This window comes from Vigna unguiculata, chromosome 5 (genome assembly GCF_004118075.2).
Source record: "Vigna unguiculata cultivar IT97K-499-35 chromosome 5, ASM411807v1, whole genome shotgun sequence".
Taxonomy (NCBI): Eukaryota; Viridiplantae; Streptophyta; class Magnoliopsida; order Fabales; family Fabaceae; genus Vigna; species Vigna unguiculata.
The window spans coordinates 27,798,245-27,815,243 of record NC_040283.1 but is presented as its reverse complement, the minus strand read 5'-3'; the positions used below and the strand labels follow the sequence as shown (position 1 = coordinate 27,815,243).

General features: G+C 31.7%; 1 protein-coding gene and 1 long non-coding RNA gene across 9 annotated transcripts; one reads left to right on the top strand and one right to left on the bottom strand.

The window, feature by feature from the left end:
* Positions 1-4,318: 4,318 nt before the first annotated feature.
* On the top strand, positions 4,319-5,084 carry LOC114186173 (germin-like protein subfamily 1 member 7). Its single transcript, XM_028074200.1, has 2 exons — positions 4,319-4,436; positions 4,525-5,084. The coding sequence occupies exons 1-2, from the start codon at positions 4,319-4,321 to the stop codon at positions 5,073-5,075; spliced, it is 669 nt and encodes a 222-aa protein (XP_027930001.1). The 3' UTR covers positions 5,076-5,084.
* Positions 5,085-10,071: 4,987 nt separating this feature from the next.
* Positions 10,072-14,320, bottom strand: LOC114185623. 8 transcript variants are annotated; one of them, XR_003604850.1, is made up of 7 exons: positions 14,072-14,320; positions 13,799-13,893; positions 13,632-13,691; positions 10,965-12,799; positions 10,785-10,886; positions 10,351-10,701; positions 10,072-10,264 (listed from the first exon to the last, which is right to left on the bottom strand). It is a non-coding gene; the product is annotated as an uncharacterized LOC114185623 (long non-coding RNA). The 8 variants fall into 8 exon arrangements; XR_003604849.1 differs by having other exon boundaries at positions 10,785-12,799; XR_003604845.1 differs by having other exon boundaries at positions 10,351-10,886.
* Between the last annotated feature and the right edge of the window lie 2,679 nt (positions 14,321-16,999).

Here is a 16,999-nt window from a genome sequence, read left to right as displayed (position 1 = left end):
AAGATAATTTAAGGAGATTGCAAAGGGTTGATTTGGAAAATTAATACAAATATTAATTGGTGATAATTTATCATATATCTTTAAGTAATTAATTAATTTAATTATATTAGATATTGATATTATCAACCAATTATATTTGTCAAATAGTCTATATCTCTCCAAGTATTTTTAAATATTTATATTTATCTTTATTTTAAAAGATATTTAAGAGATTTTAGCAACAGAAAAGCCCAGTCCAATTCCTATATAAAGAGACCAAGGGAGAAGCAGAAAACAAGCTCGGGACTTCGGAGTTTAGGAACCCTCAGGGGGGCCTAATTTCGTTTCCTTTCTCTCTCTATTCTTCTTTTATTTCTATTTTGTATTTCATGGAGTGCTAAACTTCTTGGGTTGATTCCATTGTAATTTCATTATGGATTCTGAGGTTAGAATGAATTAATTTCTTTGTTCTTTTTATTATTGTTGAGGTTTTAATTCATCTATGTCTTTTATCTTTGAATCACGTAAAAAGTAATGATTTTAAATCTATATGCATGTTGATCATATGAGTTCAAGGGTTTTTAAATTTAATTGAGACTTTACTTTGATTTTATTTAGAAACTTTCATATGATTAAATGAGTTTTTACCAATAATTGAGACTTTACTTTGGTTAAAGGTATTTACTCTAATGAAAATTAATCGAGACTTTACTTTGATTAATTAAGCTTTTTATTTGGTGAGGAGATAAAAGAATAGACATGATTAGGCATAGTAAAATTTGATTGAGACTGTACTTTGATTGAATTTACTATGGATAATCTAAAAGTTCTAACTTTTAATTGAGACTGTACTTTGGTTTAAAGTGAGAACACCAACAAATTAATTGAGACTTTACATTGATTAATTTGTAAAACTATAACAATAATTAATTGAGCAATAATCTTTAGATAACCGATGATGAATCTATTTTGAAAAAGCAATGGAATCAATCTATTTTCTTTACTATTGTTTTTATTTCTTTTTACCATTTAAATTTTATTTCTATCTTTGTTTATCTTAATCCCCTATATTTTTTATTTTATTTGACTAACTCATTTGTATAGTTTATAAGAACTAATTTGTTAAAAATCAATTCCGTGTTCGTTGGGAGACGACTTTGGGTTACTTTACCCTTACTATTTTGTTGACTACTTTCTTAACAATACTGAAGTTGTTATAGATAAGTAGTATTAATTTGATCGCGTCAACGACAGCGTTATCACCTATTTTTATAATTCCTAATTGCATTTTTAAGAATCAAATATTTGAGATCAATTCCGTATTCGTTGTGAGACGACTCAGGGTTATCTTAACCCTAACTATTTTCTTCACTACAAACTGGCAATACTGAAGTTGCTAAAGTAGTGGTAATTTGATCGCCCAACGACAGCGATATCACCTTGCTTGAATCCTTATCTGATTATATACACTACAACACCACCATGAAATCACTTAAGGATTTAATTGTCTTAACAAGCCAAATTCCAAAGAGGATTATTCAATAAAATTGAACAAGTTCCTTTATGGATTAAAGCAATTAGGGCATATGTGGTATAATCATCTTAGTGAATACTTGTTAAAAGAAGGGTGTGAAAATGATCATATTTGTCCTTGTATTTATATGAAAATATTACAAAATGAATTTTCCATAATTGTTGTTTATGTAGATGACATAAACATCGTTGCAACTCCTAATGAGCTCACGGAGGCAAATGATTACTTAAAGATAGTTGAGATGAAGGATCTTGGAAAGGAAAAGATTTGTTTGAAATTAGAAATTGAGTATAAATAAAGGTGTTTTTGTACATCAAGAGTCTTATAGAATGAAAGTGCTTAAAAGGTTATAAATGGACAAGTCACATTCATTATGCACTCCAACAGTTGTAAGGTTGTTAGATGTTGATAAAAGTTCTTTTAGACTTCTAGAAAATGATGAAGAACTTCTTGATACAAAAGTATCATATCTTAGTGTTATAGAAGAACTAATGTTTCTTACTAATTATACTGATCTAGTATTGCATTTACTATAAATTTGTTAAACAAGATATAGAAGAACCCAATTTTGTTAACTTTTTTTAACATGTGGAATGTGTTTCATGTTAATATTGGAGTTGTTTACGCCGTTTGACACATTATCGGCTCAATATTTACTGAGAAATATGTTCGAAACCTAAAAAAAAGTCAACATAATTGGGTTAAAAGGACTATATTCATTCATTTTTAAAGTTTAGAGACCAAACTTTATTAAAGTTTCGATCAGGGACGAATTCCAATTTTTGACCAAAATTCAAGGACTAAAAACATACTTAACCCAATAAAATTTGTGTTACCGACAGATTTTTCCATCGGTAGTTAAAATTTGAGAATCGGTCAATAAAATCCGTCGGTAATTCAAATTTACCGACAAAATTATATCCGTCGGGAATTTCAATTTTTTTGTAATGTAAGTAAATAAACGTCTATAAAATAAAGTAGCATTTTATTTGTAAATTTTGTAAATTATAAATTTATTTTTACTTTCTTTCTTCATAAATGCGATTATGATATTTTTTATTTATTTATCGAAGGATTTTATCCATTGATAATGTGTCAATTTTTGTCGGCAAATAATAAACCAATTTAATATGGACATTACTAACGAATATATCTGTCGATAATGTCATCAGGAGATTGTCCGTCGGTAAATTCGTTGGTAATGGTATTTACCGATGGATCATAATCCGTCAAAATTTATCCGTCAGTTATTCCTATTTTTGTTGTAGTGTAGGTGTATGTGGTATAATCGTCTTAATGATTACTTGTTAACAGAAGGGTGTGAAAATGATCATATTTGTCCTTGTATATGAAAATATTACAAAAATGAATTTTTCATAATTGTTGTTTATGTAGATGACATAAACATCGTTGGAACTTTTAATGAGCTCACGAAGGCAATTGATTACTTAAAGAAATTTGAGATGAAGGATCTTGGTAAGGCAAAGATTTGTTTGAAATTAGAAATTGAGTATTTAAATAAATGTGTTTTTGTACATCAAGAGTCTTTCTTATATAGTGAAAGTGCTTAAAAGGTTATAAATGGACAAGTCACATTCATTATGCACTCCAACAATTGTAAGGTTGTTAGATGTTGATAAACGTTCTTTTAGACTTCTAGAAAATGATGAAGAACTTCTTTGTGCAAAAGTACCATATCTTAGTGTTATAGAAGAACTAATGTTTCTTACTAATTATACTCGACCTAGTACTGTATTTGCTATAAATTTGTTAAATAAGATATAATTTTTCACCTACAAGAAGACATTGGATTGCAATAAAACATATACTTCCTATCAGTAATAAGATACACAGAAAAGTTGCACCCCATTCTCTATTCTTCATTTTTCTTCTTCCCTCTATTAATAGCTTTATTTTATAACATAATTTATTTTTATTTTTTTTTATAAAAATGTGTACATTTAACAATAACTATAAATAAATAAATGTCTATAAAATAAAGTAGTGTTTTAATTGTAAATTTTAGAAATTATAAATTTATTTTTACTTTCTTTGTTTATAAACATGTGTACAATAAGAAATATTTAAATTTTAGCCTATTAAGAGAAAATAAGTTAAGGGTGGAAATAATATATATATATATATATATATATATATATATATATATATATATGTGTGTGTGTGTGTGTGTTTGAAAACGTGAAACAAGTTTCGTTTGAAGGATGTTATTATAAGAAAGAATAAGAACTGTAAAGCTTACAAGTTATAAAGATAAATAGTAGAAAAGAATTAGAATACAATAAGTAATTGTTTTATTTACATTTAAAATAATTATCCGGATGAAATGAGTAATGTTTTAAAATGATTAAGAATAAAATTAAAAAATAAAATTGTTTATACGGAGAAATAAAAAGAAACAAAAACGGTTAATATATAAATATAATGCTTGTTGTTAGCCTTGGATTGTAGGCATTGGAAGGAAAAGCAAAGAGAAGTTGAAAGGCTCCTAAGCCACGAAAGCCAAAATTGTTGATGAAAAAATAAAGTATTCCCGCCGTGGGAAACCATTTTATGTTCGAAAAAGAGAACAAGTCTAAACTTGCCGTTGACGTGGCTAATGGCTTTCTCATTAATTTATAATTTAAGAAGATTACAGAAGAACAAGTACTAATAAAGAATGGTTCTTCACCTAATAAATAATTAACTCTAGGTAAAGATGAATAACAAGTTAAACAAAGGGTTCATCCTTATAAATACCAAAGATCAATTAGCCAAAATCATAGAGAAAAAGAGTGCAAAAGAAAAATGAAAGGTGTGTATTTCCTTGTGGCCATCTTGGCTTTGACGTCGTCCATTGCCTCTGCCTATGATCCAAGTCCTCTGCAAGATTTTTGTGTAGCTTTGAATGATACCAAGAATGCTGGTACGTATATAGAAATAAATTATTTACATGAACATGATTCTAAGATTATTACGATTAGAGATTGATTTTGCACTATTTATGGTTACAGTATTTGTGAACGGAAAACTTTGCAAAGACCCAAAAGTAGTAAAAGCACAAGATTTTTTCAGACACGTGAAAGCTGGTAATACATCGAACCCACTTGGTGCACAAGTGAGTCAAGTGTTTGTGGATCAGCTGCCAGGATTGAACACACTTGGCATATCGATGGCTCGTATAGATTTTGCACCAAAGGGTTTAAACGCTCCCCACACTCACCCTCGCGGCACAGAGATCCTTATTGTTGTTGAGGGAAGTCTTTATGTTGGATTTGTGAGTTCCAATCAAGATGGAAACCGTCTCTTTACCAAAGTCTTGAACAAGGGTGATGTCTTTGTCTTCCCAATTGGTCTCATTCATTTCCAACTGAATGTCGGTTATGGCAATGCAGTTGCCATCGCTGCTCTCAACAGTCAAAATCCAGGAACTATCACTATTGCCAATGCTTTGTTTGAGTCCACTCCATCTATTTCTTCTCAAGTTCTTACCAAAGCTTTCCAAGTCGACAAGAGCATAATTGATTACCTTCAAAAGCAATTCTGGACCGACAACAACCACTAGTCATTCTCATTCATTATCCATTTCCTCTTTTAACGGTTATGTAATAGATCAAAATTCGTGTGAGTTCTATTTGTATGTGGTTTTTGTTGTATTTGGAGTTCAATTTAATTTATTATATCAGAATAACATTCTACTTTGCTCAATAAAAATATATCAATATCAATGACCGTAAAACCATGTATAGCATTACAATCATTACATCTGACATTTGTTTGTATTACACCTGTACGTTCAATAGAAATCAACAAAATATATGGCTATAACTCCAATTGAATAGGAAAGTTAAACTTACCCAGGACTTCAATTCTTGAGAGTGTTTTATTTGGGATCAACTCGTAACATGTTCTTGACCAAATCTTCGGCATTACTTGAAATGGAAGGCTGATGCAACATCAATATGTCCACAAAGAATATCATCCAAGATGGAAAGGCGCAAACACAATTATGAAAGAGGTATCAACAAATAATGTAAAAGGAAAGGAAACCTACGTACTAAAAAAACAATTAGCTAATATCAAAACCTTTAAATCTGAACAAAAAAAAAAAACAAATGAACAACCATCCAATTTTCAAAATCTAACATAGTCATAAAATATGCATCAATGTTAGTAAAACTCAAGCTTAAATTATAATGCAAGCCAATCTAAATCACAAAAGGAAAATCTTAATAAAATATATGAAATTGGTTAAACTTACACAAGGGAAGCACACCGAAGAGTCGAATTAACAATATAACCCCAACACTTTAGAAGCAACATAATACCCATTCCTAGAGAGTTCAAAATTTACTTTAACAGGTGCATTATTCAGAGCAGTAGTACCATGAAAATTCTAATCATTCTTTGAGAACTGAATGGTTTCCACCTGTACCCAACTATGGCCAAACTTATGATGGATGATTTGCCCACTTAAGAGTAAACAAAAAATGGAACCTAACTTCGAGCAAATTGGATCTAGTGGATCAGGAAGTGGAAATTTCACTAGTAGTGTGATAAAGCCTATAGTCACCTAAAGATCTTAGTCAAAATCCAATTTCCCCCTAAAATATAGTATAGAGGTAACCTTATGAATCAAAATGTGGAAATGAGAATATATAGATGCAAATGCTTGTAAACAACTTGTGTTAGGGAAATTAAACTAACTAGAAACACTAAAAGCCTAAAAATATTATGAAATGCATGTCTTAAAGCTATAAACTACAAAATATTACTCAAAATGCTTATTCAATGAATGGATGTTAAACATGTGCTACTGGACACTAACATATGCAAGCTAACTCTTAAAAACACTAGAAAACACATGAAAATATAATTAAGCAAATTGTGAAAGGAAAATCCTCAATGACACACCAAAGTTCATAAAATTTGCATATAATAGGGTAGTCCATAAAACTACCAAAGTCTCTCCATTTGAGGTTGTGTATGGGTTTCATCCTCTCAATCCTTTGGGCATAATGCCCCTACCTACTCCTAGTGACTTTATTCACAAGGAATGGCTTTCTAAGGCCGATTTTGTGAAGAAAATGCATGAGAGGGTGAAACATCAAATACAACAACAAATAGAAAGATACATGATATAAAATAGTAAGCGGAAGAAAGAAGTCATATTTGACGAAAGGGATTGGGTTCGACTCCATTTGAGCAAAGATAGATTTCCAAAACAAAGGAAGTCCAAACTCAACCCTTATAGGGATGGTCCCTTTGAAGTGGTCAAAAAGAGTCAACAATAATGCATATAGGCATATCTGCATAATGAGTATGAAGTCAATGCTACTTTCAATGTGAGTGACTTGATTCCTTTTGATGCTAACACAAATGATGAGGCAGATCCTCTAAATTTGAGGACAAATCACTTTGAAGAGGGAGGGGATGATGTCAAATCCCTAGCCAAGGGACCCACCACAAGAGCCATGACAAGAAGGATCCAAGAAGAATAGGCTTCAACTGAGCTAAATAGGTCGAAGTTGATGTTTACATCGGCTAAGGAAGTTATGAAGACCTAGTCTAGGACTTTTTGTAAATATTTAGAATAATATTTTGGGCATTGCATTTTGGGCCTAGTAGAATAGGGTTTTTTCTTTAGGCCATGTATTGGGCATTGGAGGAAATTGGGCTTTAGAAGTATTTTGGACCAAAAAAGGAGTTGAGCCTAAATTTGACCCTACTTTGGAGCACATAAAGTTAAATGTTTCTAGATGCTTCATGCACCTAGCTTGCTCACCAAGCTTGTTCCATGCACCTATGTGCAAGGAAAGTGTGACTTGCTTAGGTGGCAAGTCACACCTCCCACATGCTTTTTTTTGCTTCAGTTTTCAATTGTTTCAGCACCCTTTTACCCTCCTTTATTGGAGCACCTTGCCCTCCTTTTCCCTTATAAATAGAGGGGCTTACCTCATGTAATCTTAGCTTGAATTTGAGTATTGAAGTGTTGCTAAAATTGTGCACATTTATCTTACTTGAGCTCACTCTAGAATAGTCTCCTTATTAGTCTATGTTATCGTTCTTCTTAAGAGTTGACCTCACCTCTTTTAAGATATTTTCACCTCCACCGAACCAAACACTCTTAACCTTCATCCTTCATAACTTCTACATCATTCTTCATCCATGTAGTCTTCATTCCAAGTGCAACCTTCAATGGAGCAAATGAGAAGTTATCAGGTGAAAATGTGTGTATATAATACATGCCCTCCTTTTTTAGTGTAACATTTTGCCACTAGATGTGCTTTATAGCATTATATGACTTTATTAGCCATGTACTTGACTTTATATACCCATTTGCATCCAAGGTAAAGGATTCATTGTACAAGTGTCATTCTACTCAGTAGTTATCAGCTCTCCTGTCATTGCTTTCCACCAATGTTCATACTATGTCTAGTAGATCTTCTAAGATCATTTTTCTCTAAGATAGATTCAAAATTTTGTTTAATATCAACACTATCAAACTCATCCAGTCTAACATGATGATCATTGTTTTGTGCATGTGTATGTTGTTTTCAGAAATAATGAGTAATCATTTTGTCAACATGACTTTCTTCAGAAATATTTTTAAAAGGAAACTTGTCTTCATAAAAATTAACATTTCTAGAGACATAAATGTAATTGGAATTTAAATAATATACAACATAACCCTTAACATTTGGTTTGAGCCCGAGGAATATTGGAAAAAATGGTAGAAACATAACAAAAGCATCAAAAAATATATAGTTGTTTCAAAAGAATTGCCATATAAAATTTCAAAAGGCGTGGAATTCTTGAGGAAGAGTATAGGAAAGAAATTTATCAAGGTAACAACATATAGAACGAAAAAAAAATCCAAAACTTTTGAGACAAAACTCAATCACTCAAGATCTCACTTGATGAAAGTTATCGCTTTACCCACACTAGATTTTTCAAAGTCTTCCCACAGAGAGTTCTCAAGTACTCAGACTTCTCTAACTTCTGTATTTACAAATAAAAGCTTACCACTTTATTTATAGAAGCCTATTTAGAAATTATGTTAAGAATATGAAAAGTTAAGTCACAACTGTCATAGATAATCGATTATCATAAGTGATAATCGATTTTTTATCACAGAAACTTTTATAAAAACATTTTTCCCGCTGTGATATTATCACCAGGGATAATAGATTATCAGCAGTGATAATCGATTATCAACAGTGATAATCGATTACCACAAAAATAATCGGTTATCACTAAGAATAATCAATTATTCCATTAAGTTTTGCAAATAATTAAAATTCTCTTGGTGCTCTACTACTTGGATTTTGCCTTTTGACTCTTGACATACTAATTTAACTATTTTAAATAACATACACATATTACAAGACCTAAACAACTGAACTCTTAAGTCTTCAATTAATCTCTTTAATGCAAGCTTCATGCATTATTTAAGTCTTCAACATTTTTTCATAAGTCATCATCATCAAAACTCCTTATTGAAGGAAGATGTCCATTTTCTTCTTTTTGTTAACATTTGAGACATGATTATTTTTTCTTCAAAAAGAATTCCTTAAGAGACTTAAGGAAGTAAAAGAAGCTCAAGTTCACTTCTAGGAAAGAGATGTGAATCACAAAGGATTACTTAATAATCAAGTTTTTCCTAATCAAAGTTTACCTTAGGCCCTCTTGCACCAAACTTCTCAAAGGGAATTAAGTTTGATAAGCAAGTAGACACACATTAAAACCAAGTAATAATAGTATTCATTTGCATATTTTTCATGATTTTTCTTAGATCTTTTGGTAGTTCTTTTGTAACTTTTTTTCTAATCTTTTGAAATTTATTTTTCACTCTTTTTTAAGCCCAAATCGTGATCATTAGTGCACTTAACTCGAAATATATATTTATTTTGAAAGCTCAAAATGAAATTTATATAACTTTTACATGGAATTTATCATGACGGTATATATATAGCTTAAAAATAATCAACATGCATTCAAAATACACTACAAAAAAAAAGTTAAATTGTGGAGGTTTTAATTTCGTTTAGCGGGAGTTTTTACGCTTCGCAAATTAATTTACAAGGGTTAATCAAACCTCCGCAAATAGGTTTGCCACTAGTTATTTGTGGAGATTTTCTAGAACCCCTGGTACATGATTTATATTGTAGAGGTTTTTTAGTAGAGGGTTGTAACCTCCTCTATTCATGACTATTATTTTGTGGAGGTTTTAAACATTCATTTATTTCCATCCACCTATTTGATTCCAAATATTTAAAATCCCTATTTTTCACTTTTTTTGTGGGGGTTAATACCCTCCTCAATTTGATATTGTATTGTAAAGGTTTTAACTTGTCTCGTTTGTATTATTTATTTTGTGGGTTTACTGCTATATTTTTCATGCGTTATTCAAATCTCTTAAAAATAGTAATTTGTTTGTAATTAAAATCTCATGTTGTACCTAATAATGTATATTCATGCTCAAATATATCATTAAAACTATTCATTCTCAAAATCAACATATTAACATAAAAGTTAATACTTACTCAAAGTTCATAATACATGCTTAATAAAAACTATTGATTCTCAAAACAAAATTGAAATGTAATTACAACTTAATCCATGCTTACTCAAAGTTCATAATACACTAAACATAGTTTCATCCTAAAAAACACCAACAACCACCTAAATGTTGCTACCAGATGATCCTTTTGTACCCATAGGAGACTCAGGCTCATTTGCATCATGAGTTTTCTGAAATGATAAAAGAAAGATATTAAAGTTAATCAACATCATCAACAACACTCTTATCAAGAGAAATAGAAAAAATCATAACTTACTTGTGGTTAAGGATCAAAGAAGGCAGCCAATTCATCAGGGATCTTTCCTTCCTTCATTATCATGTAGGCTTTTAGTGCATCCAAGGTGGTTTGAACCTGGGATTCTAAATTAGTGTATTTTTGTTGCCACTGATTAGAAGATGTTGATGATGTGGCAGTGCTAGATGAAGCAATGCTTAAATCAGAAAGTCGAAGTCTTGTATTTCTAAATGAGTTAGTAGGAGTTGCTCCCAGACCCATGCATCGCACCCTCCTAGAATGCTCTGAGCCTAACACTCTACCAATAACATCATTAGGGGAAACCTCTTATTCATCATTAGTGCTTTGAGTCAAATACACTTCAATTTGTTCCTATAGGCATACAACAATATGTAGTGAAAACTCTAAACATTGAAGGAAAACAGATGAAAATATCATATTATAGTAAAGCTAACTGCTATAGCCTTTGTCGCATCATTTACAAATGATCCATCCTTTCTTTTATGAGTATCAATGTATAACTTTCCCCGACTAGGCAACTGTCCAATTTCCAAAAACTAAATAAAAAGAGAAATTAAGTTAAATAGTAAACTTTAAAAAATAGTAAAAGATATCATGTTAGCTAATATCATTACCATCTCATGCCTTCTTCTTGAGATAGGTTTAGAACCACCGGTATGCGGAAATACTTGCTTGTGGCGATTTTCTCTATTTTTTTTACAAATCTCCTATGAACAAAACATTTGTAAGTTCATACAACAATAAAAAAACACCTACACAAACCATTCACACCATTCAAAATTGTACTGAACCTAGGCGGCCTAACAAAACTACACGGATAAATTCGCCTACATAAAGCCCCACAAGCACGCAAGCAGTTATCAAACAAATCAACGGACAAACATAAGCGGCCTAGGTCACCTACTTCAAAGGACAAGACGACATCTGGTGACCATTCCAAACTTAGAATATTACAAACAAAACCCCTAAGACCAACAATCATTGAACTAAGGGGCTTGGGCTAGGCCCAGGCCTATCTACGACCCAAGTAATGGCCCAGCCCATGACAAGGCCAAACATAATTAATAACTCTATAAATACGCGTGGACCCCAGTAATTAAAGGTGAGCATTCATTAATCCCTTAATCAAGTAATTTGACCTTTTAAGAATCTTTTGACTGACTTGACATCAGAGTCCTCTTCGTAGGTAACCCCTCATGGGTCCAAACTGTGACACCAGCAGATGACATACGCAAGCCGAGGATGAGCCATCTCGAGAGATTGTGGATTGAGGTAATGTGACATTTGTATCTGACTTCTCTTATTTGTTTCCGCAAGAACAAAAATAATGAAACTTGTACCATTGTTTTCGGTTTTAGAAGATAAGTAACAAAATGAGCCCATTGAATTCTGTCTATACTAGTTGGCACATTACTTATAATTTCATGTTTGCTTTTCATAAACCCACATTTGGGACATGGGCATTTAATTGTATCTCCAATAGCCCCATTCTCAAAAGCAAAATCTAAGAATATTCAATTGTATTTCGAGGCTTAGCAATCCAAGATTTATCCATTGAAATAAATACCTAAAGAAAGTGACAATGAGTATTTTATAAAATACACTAACACTTGTAACACTTTTTGATTGAAAGTTATAATATATAAGAATATAAGAAATATGGTTCACCAATAATTAAATTTGTAACCCTTTCATTCATCAATATATATCATACCAAGGAGGGAAAGAACAAAAATAACAAAGATGCGTGAATTTAAATCATTCATTTTTCTCTTTTTAAAAAGATGTGATTTCTATAGGACTTTACGAAAGTATTTTAAAAAGAGAAGTTTGGATGTCCTATATGTAGTACACAACTTTTGGCTTTTATAATAAGGAAATAGATAATTGACAGAAAAACTCATGACATGGGTCCATCATGCAATCCCATCCAAGGTAGCTGAATTTCTAAAATATTGAAAGCAAATATGATTGAGAATGGAAACCCATGAGAATCACACATTAGAGTAATGATCGAGAATAATTTGAATCCAACAAAACCACAAACTTATGCATGCATCAACATCGCTCATTAAAACAACACAAGGAGATTTTTTGCTATTTGTTGGAAAAGGAATGAAATATGAATATATCCATCAAAAGAACATTAACTAGCAACTCAAAATCATTTACAAAATAGAAAAAATCATATGATTTCTTAATAATGCTAGTTTTAATAATATAGGCCACACAAACATGAAAAATGAAACAAATAATAAAGCAAATGAATAAAAAGATAGAGAATAGAACTAGGATGTTAGTTGAGATTGGTGATGAGTCGATTCACAGTCTGTGGAGTCTGCAGAGTCCACCTCCAATACAGAAACTATGTTAGACAACCTATTTAAGAAGCAATTTTAATTTGCTTTCCCCCATCATTAGTATAGAATTCAGCTTTATATAGTACAACCTATGATCAGAAAAAAATTAATCATACTAACAAAGCTACAAGAAGGAAAAATAGATAAATGATTGATCACAACCATCAAATTTATAATAAATATCGTATATATTTTCATATCATTGATAATGGTGTCATGTACAGCTGACCATATATCACCACCAGTTAACAGTAATTAACTAAAGCTAGTGTCGCATCTTAATTATGAAACCCCTCTCTTTTCACTATATTTCAGCAGAGCCTCATTTTAGGTGTAGTTTGCTTCCATCATTATTTTAATGTTAGTTCCACCAAACATGTTTTGGATCATTCACTCTTTCCCTTTTGTTTCTCTCTAGTACTTACTAGTAACAAATCACCTCTAACCTCACAACAAAAGTTCATAAACAAAGCCCAAAAAAAAGGCCATAAGTGTCCTATTACAACTAATCTAATTTTTACATCACACTTTTGAACCTTTTCCTTCGCCAATTCTTTCTCCTTTCCAACTTTTCTCAACATCATAAAATACTAGAACACCCAAAAGCTCAAACATCTAAATTATTAATTTCAAGTTTATTATAAGGTATAGAAAATTGACCCTAGTAATGTCTAATTTATAAAACTAGTTAGTCATCACATCAAAGGGACGTGAAGCATGTGATGTTTTAGTAAGTTGTTCTTTCGTGTTCTTATATATATATATATATATATATATATATATATATATATATATATATATATATATATATATATATGATAGTTTATATTGATAATCAAATTTAATAAAAGATCAAAGGTGTGTGCAAGTGGCATCCATGTATTCCATCATCACTCTAACAATAAGTTAGGGTCTTATTACCTTTGGGGACAAGAGTTGATCAAGAGTTGTAATTCAGTCAGTTATCTACTCCTTCCTAACCTAAAAATGAGAAGAGGAAGTCATATTAATATGTGGTTGAATATAACTTTAACAAATCAAACATGAGTCAAGATTGAAAATAAGTTTGAATAATAAAAAATCATTACCTTTCCTAAACAAATATCATTTAGTTGGTAGCTTTTGGGTTCACTTGACAAATAAAATATAATCTAGTGTCATTCTTTCCTTTTCATGGTGGTACCTGTACACATAAAAAATATCAACGACATCCCAAAAACTAAATAAGGACATTCATAAACACTATCTTATACACCCTAATCCCTCTACCACTTGGAATTTTTTGACAACCAGAGGCTCAAGAAGGCTCAATAATTTGAGACAGAGGAATCATATGGCAATCCAACTCACAGAGTTCGTACCTTGAAGGTTGACGATGACAAGCACAGGTCGACGACAAAAGAGCCACGACAGAGACGATTTCACTGAACGTCGCAGCCGACGACGAGCATTGACCGACGATGACTGGTGACGAGCGACGACGGAGACCAATTTCACTGAACTGAACCCTAATCCAAAGCAAAAATGAAGGCAGAGTGTAACCAAATGTGGTGGAGGGAAAAGCTAAAAAAAGATAAAAGGAAAATGAAAAGTATAAAATAATTTGTGGAGGTTATACACCTCTTCCAAAAATTAAAAAATCCCACTAATTATAGCATTTTGACAATTCAAGAAAACCATCATAAATAATATTAATTTGTGGAGGGTTTTTATAACCTCCACAAATAAACCCCCACTAAATAATTTTGTCAAATTATGTTTTCTTTAACAGTAATCATGTGGTAGAAATAAATTATTACTTAGAAACTATGATAGTTTTTTTAGTCTTTATAAAAAATTTATTTATTTATTTATCAATATCAATATCATTGAGTGTATTAATTTTATAGTTACATTTTAACAAAGAAAACAAGAAGTCGTATTATTTACGAAAGATTTTGTGTAACTTGTTCAAGTCTTAAAGAAAGTAGCAAACAAATTCAATTAGAAAAAATTTATAATAATAAACATATCAATGGTAACTATAATAAGGAAATAATGAGTATGATTAATGTTTTCAAGAAAATGAAATTAATATATTGATTTTTTTATATTTTCATTGATTTGTGACATTTTATTAAAAAAATATATTAGAAAAGACAGAGAGAATCAAAATAATAATTACTTTTAAAAGAAGACATGATATATTCTCTATATCAAAATAATATTATTATTGTATTACGAGAATCTTGAGGGAATTAATGAAAAAGAATTCTTTTATTATATGTTTCAACTAGCTTTTTCCTAAAGATGATTTAAAAAGTAAAAGAAAAATGAAGTATAGTTTATTTAGAAATTTAAAATGATTATATAAAATATTTCTTACAGAAAAGTTATCTATATATCAATTTTAATTTACTAAAATATGCACAAACAACTTCAATCGACATATATGAGAAAAAGTGACCGTAATTAGGGTGAAAGGATGATGTGAAGTTGTGGAACGTTTAAGATGTGTGTTTACTTAGATGTTCCTTTCTGTTGAACGTTTAAGACTTTAACTACAACACTTCACTCATCACCTGAGAAAGTTGGAACTAAGGGAAATGTGTGCATTTGGCTTGAGAAATTAGCAATTGATTTAGGCAATTCCCCACCAAAATTATTTACTCCTAGACGTAAAACTTGTAGGACTGTGCAATTGACCAAAGAGAAGTCAAGAATCTCTAGTTTTGATGCATTACAATGATGCGAGAACAGAACCTTTGAGATTGTTGACCGAACCAGCAAATACTTGAATGTTAATTCCAACATCAGCTTGAAGATGGTTTTGAGTAAAATTGAAATAGTCATTTCAATAACTCATAATGTTGAATGGATCTGCTACTATCCTTCCTTAAGATCATCCATACTAGAAGACATGTATTTAGGATTTTTTACAACAACCTTCTAGAACTTGCACAAGGATCATTCATATTTTCGGTGCAAAATTTTTATGCTAACTCTCAAATGATACAGGTTATGTTTTAAGGTGGTGATGCTATTAAAAAGGTAACTGAGATTGCCAATTTGTATCAATAATCTCTACACACTAATTTATGATTCGGAGTTGTGCCAGGTAAGAAAAAAACTTGTGTATTTATGCAACTTTAACTTGATCTCACTAACAAATAAAAATCAAATTTCATCGAATTACGATCATGTAAGTGTTTGGAGTCTTTGAGATGTTCTTTATTCAATTTGTGTAACTATAATTTACATATAGTTTATTTATTCAAGAGTTGCCTACATGATTTGTAAGGTCCAGTTTATTTTCTGCCCTAATGTTTAAGGGTTGACCTTAATCTGTTGGACCTAAGGGCTGGCCCAAAAAGGGGAACCAGACCCTAAGTCTGTCCTAGCCTAATCTTTCCTCTCACTTTGCAGAAAACACAGTCGTCAACTCTCCCCTTTCGCAACGAGAAGCTTTGCTAGGGTTTGATTCCTCGTCCCTGTAAGTTCGCTCAAAGCTCCTTCCTGCTCAATGTAAGTTATCCTTCGTCTCCTACCATCCCTTCCTTGTCATATTTTCGTGTTTTCCCAGCTAGGGTTATGTAGGGAGCTCTTCTTATGTTTTGTTTCATTGTTTTTCTAGTTCCCTGAACTGTTCTGGAGCTGATGTGCTCACTCTTGTGGTGTCGAGGTCCTTTGCCAAACCCTTTCCAGGTAAAAGAAGCTAGGACTCATTGTTTTATTTGATTTTCTGGAGTTTTGGTTCTGTTCATTGTTTGGAAATGCTTTGTTACTGTTATAATGGAGTGCAAAATTGTTGAAACCTTGTTTGACTCGAATACCTAACTGTGCCTACGTGAATAGTGGAGAGTTCTGTTCTTCTCGCCCAAGCGAGCCTTTCATCGCCTAGGCGAGATTAGCAGGAATTCGCCCAGTTTTCTGCTCGAGCGCTCGCCCAAGCGAGGGGTTGTGGTTTTGAGCGACGAACTGTCTCGCTCAGGCAAGACAACCTCGCCTAAGCGAGAGCTTGAGAAACCTTCTAGGGGCACTGTTGCAATCTCGCCTAAGCGAGAGTCTGCAGCTTGAGCGAGAGCACTCCTCTCGCCTGAGCGAGGACTCCCAGCTTAAGCGAGACCTAGCTTGAATTTTTGCTATGCTTTGTTTCATGAATGTTGATGGTTGTTTGATTGGTTGGTTCGTTGATTTATTATATATAAATGGGGTGGATATGCATGTACTATGTATGTTATAGGTGGGAACAAATGAATTGGTAATGAGCTTGGCATGAGATATGATTGATGGTTGGTCATTTATACTAA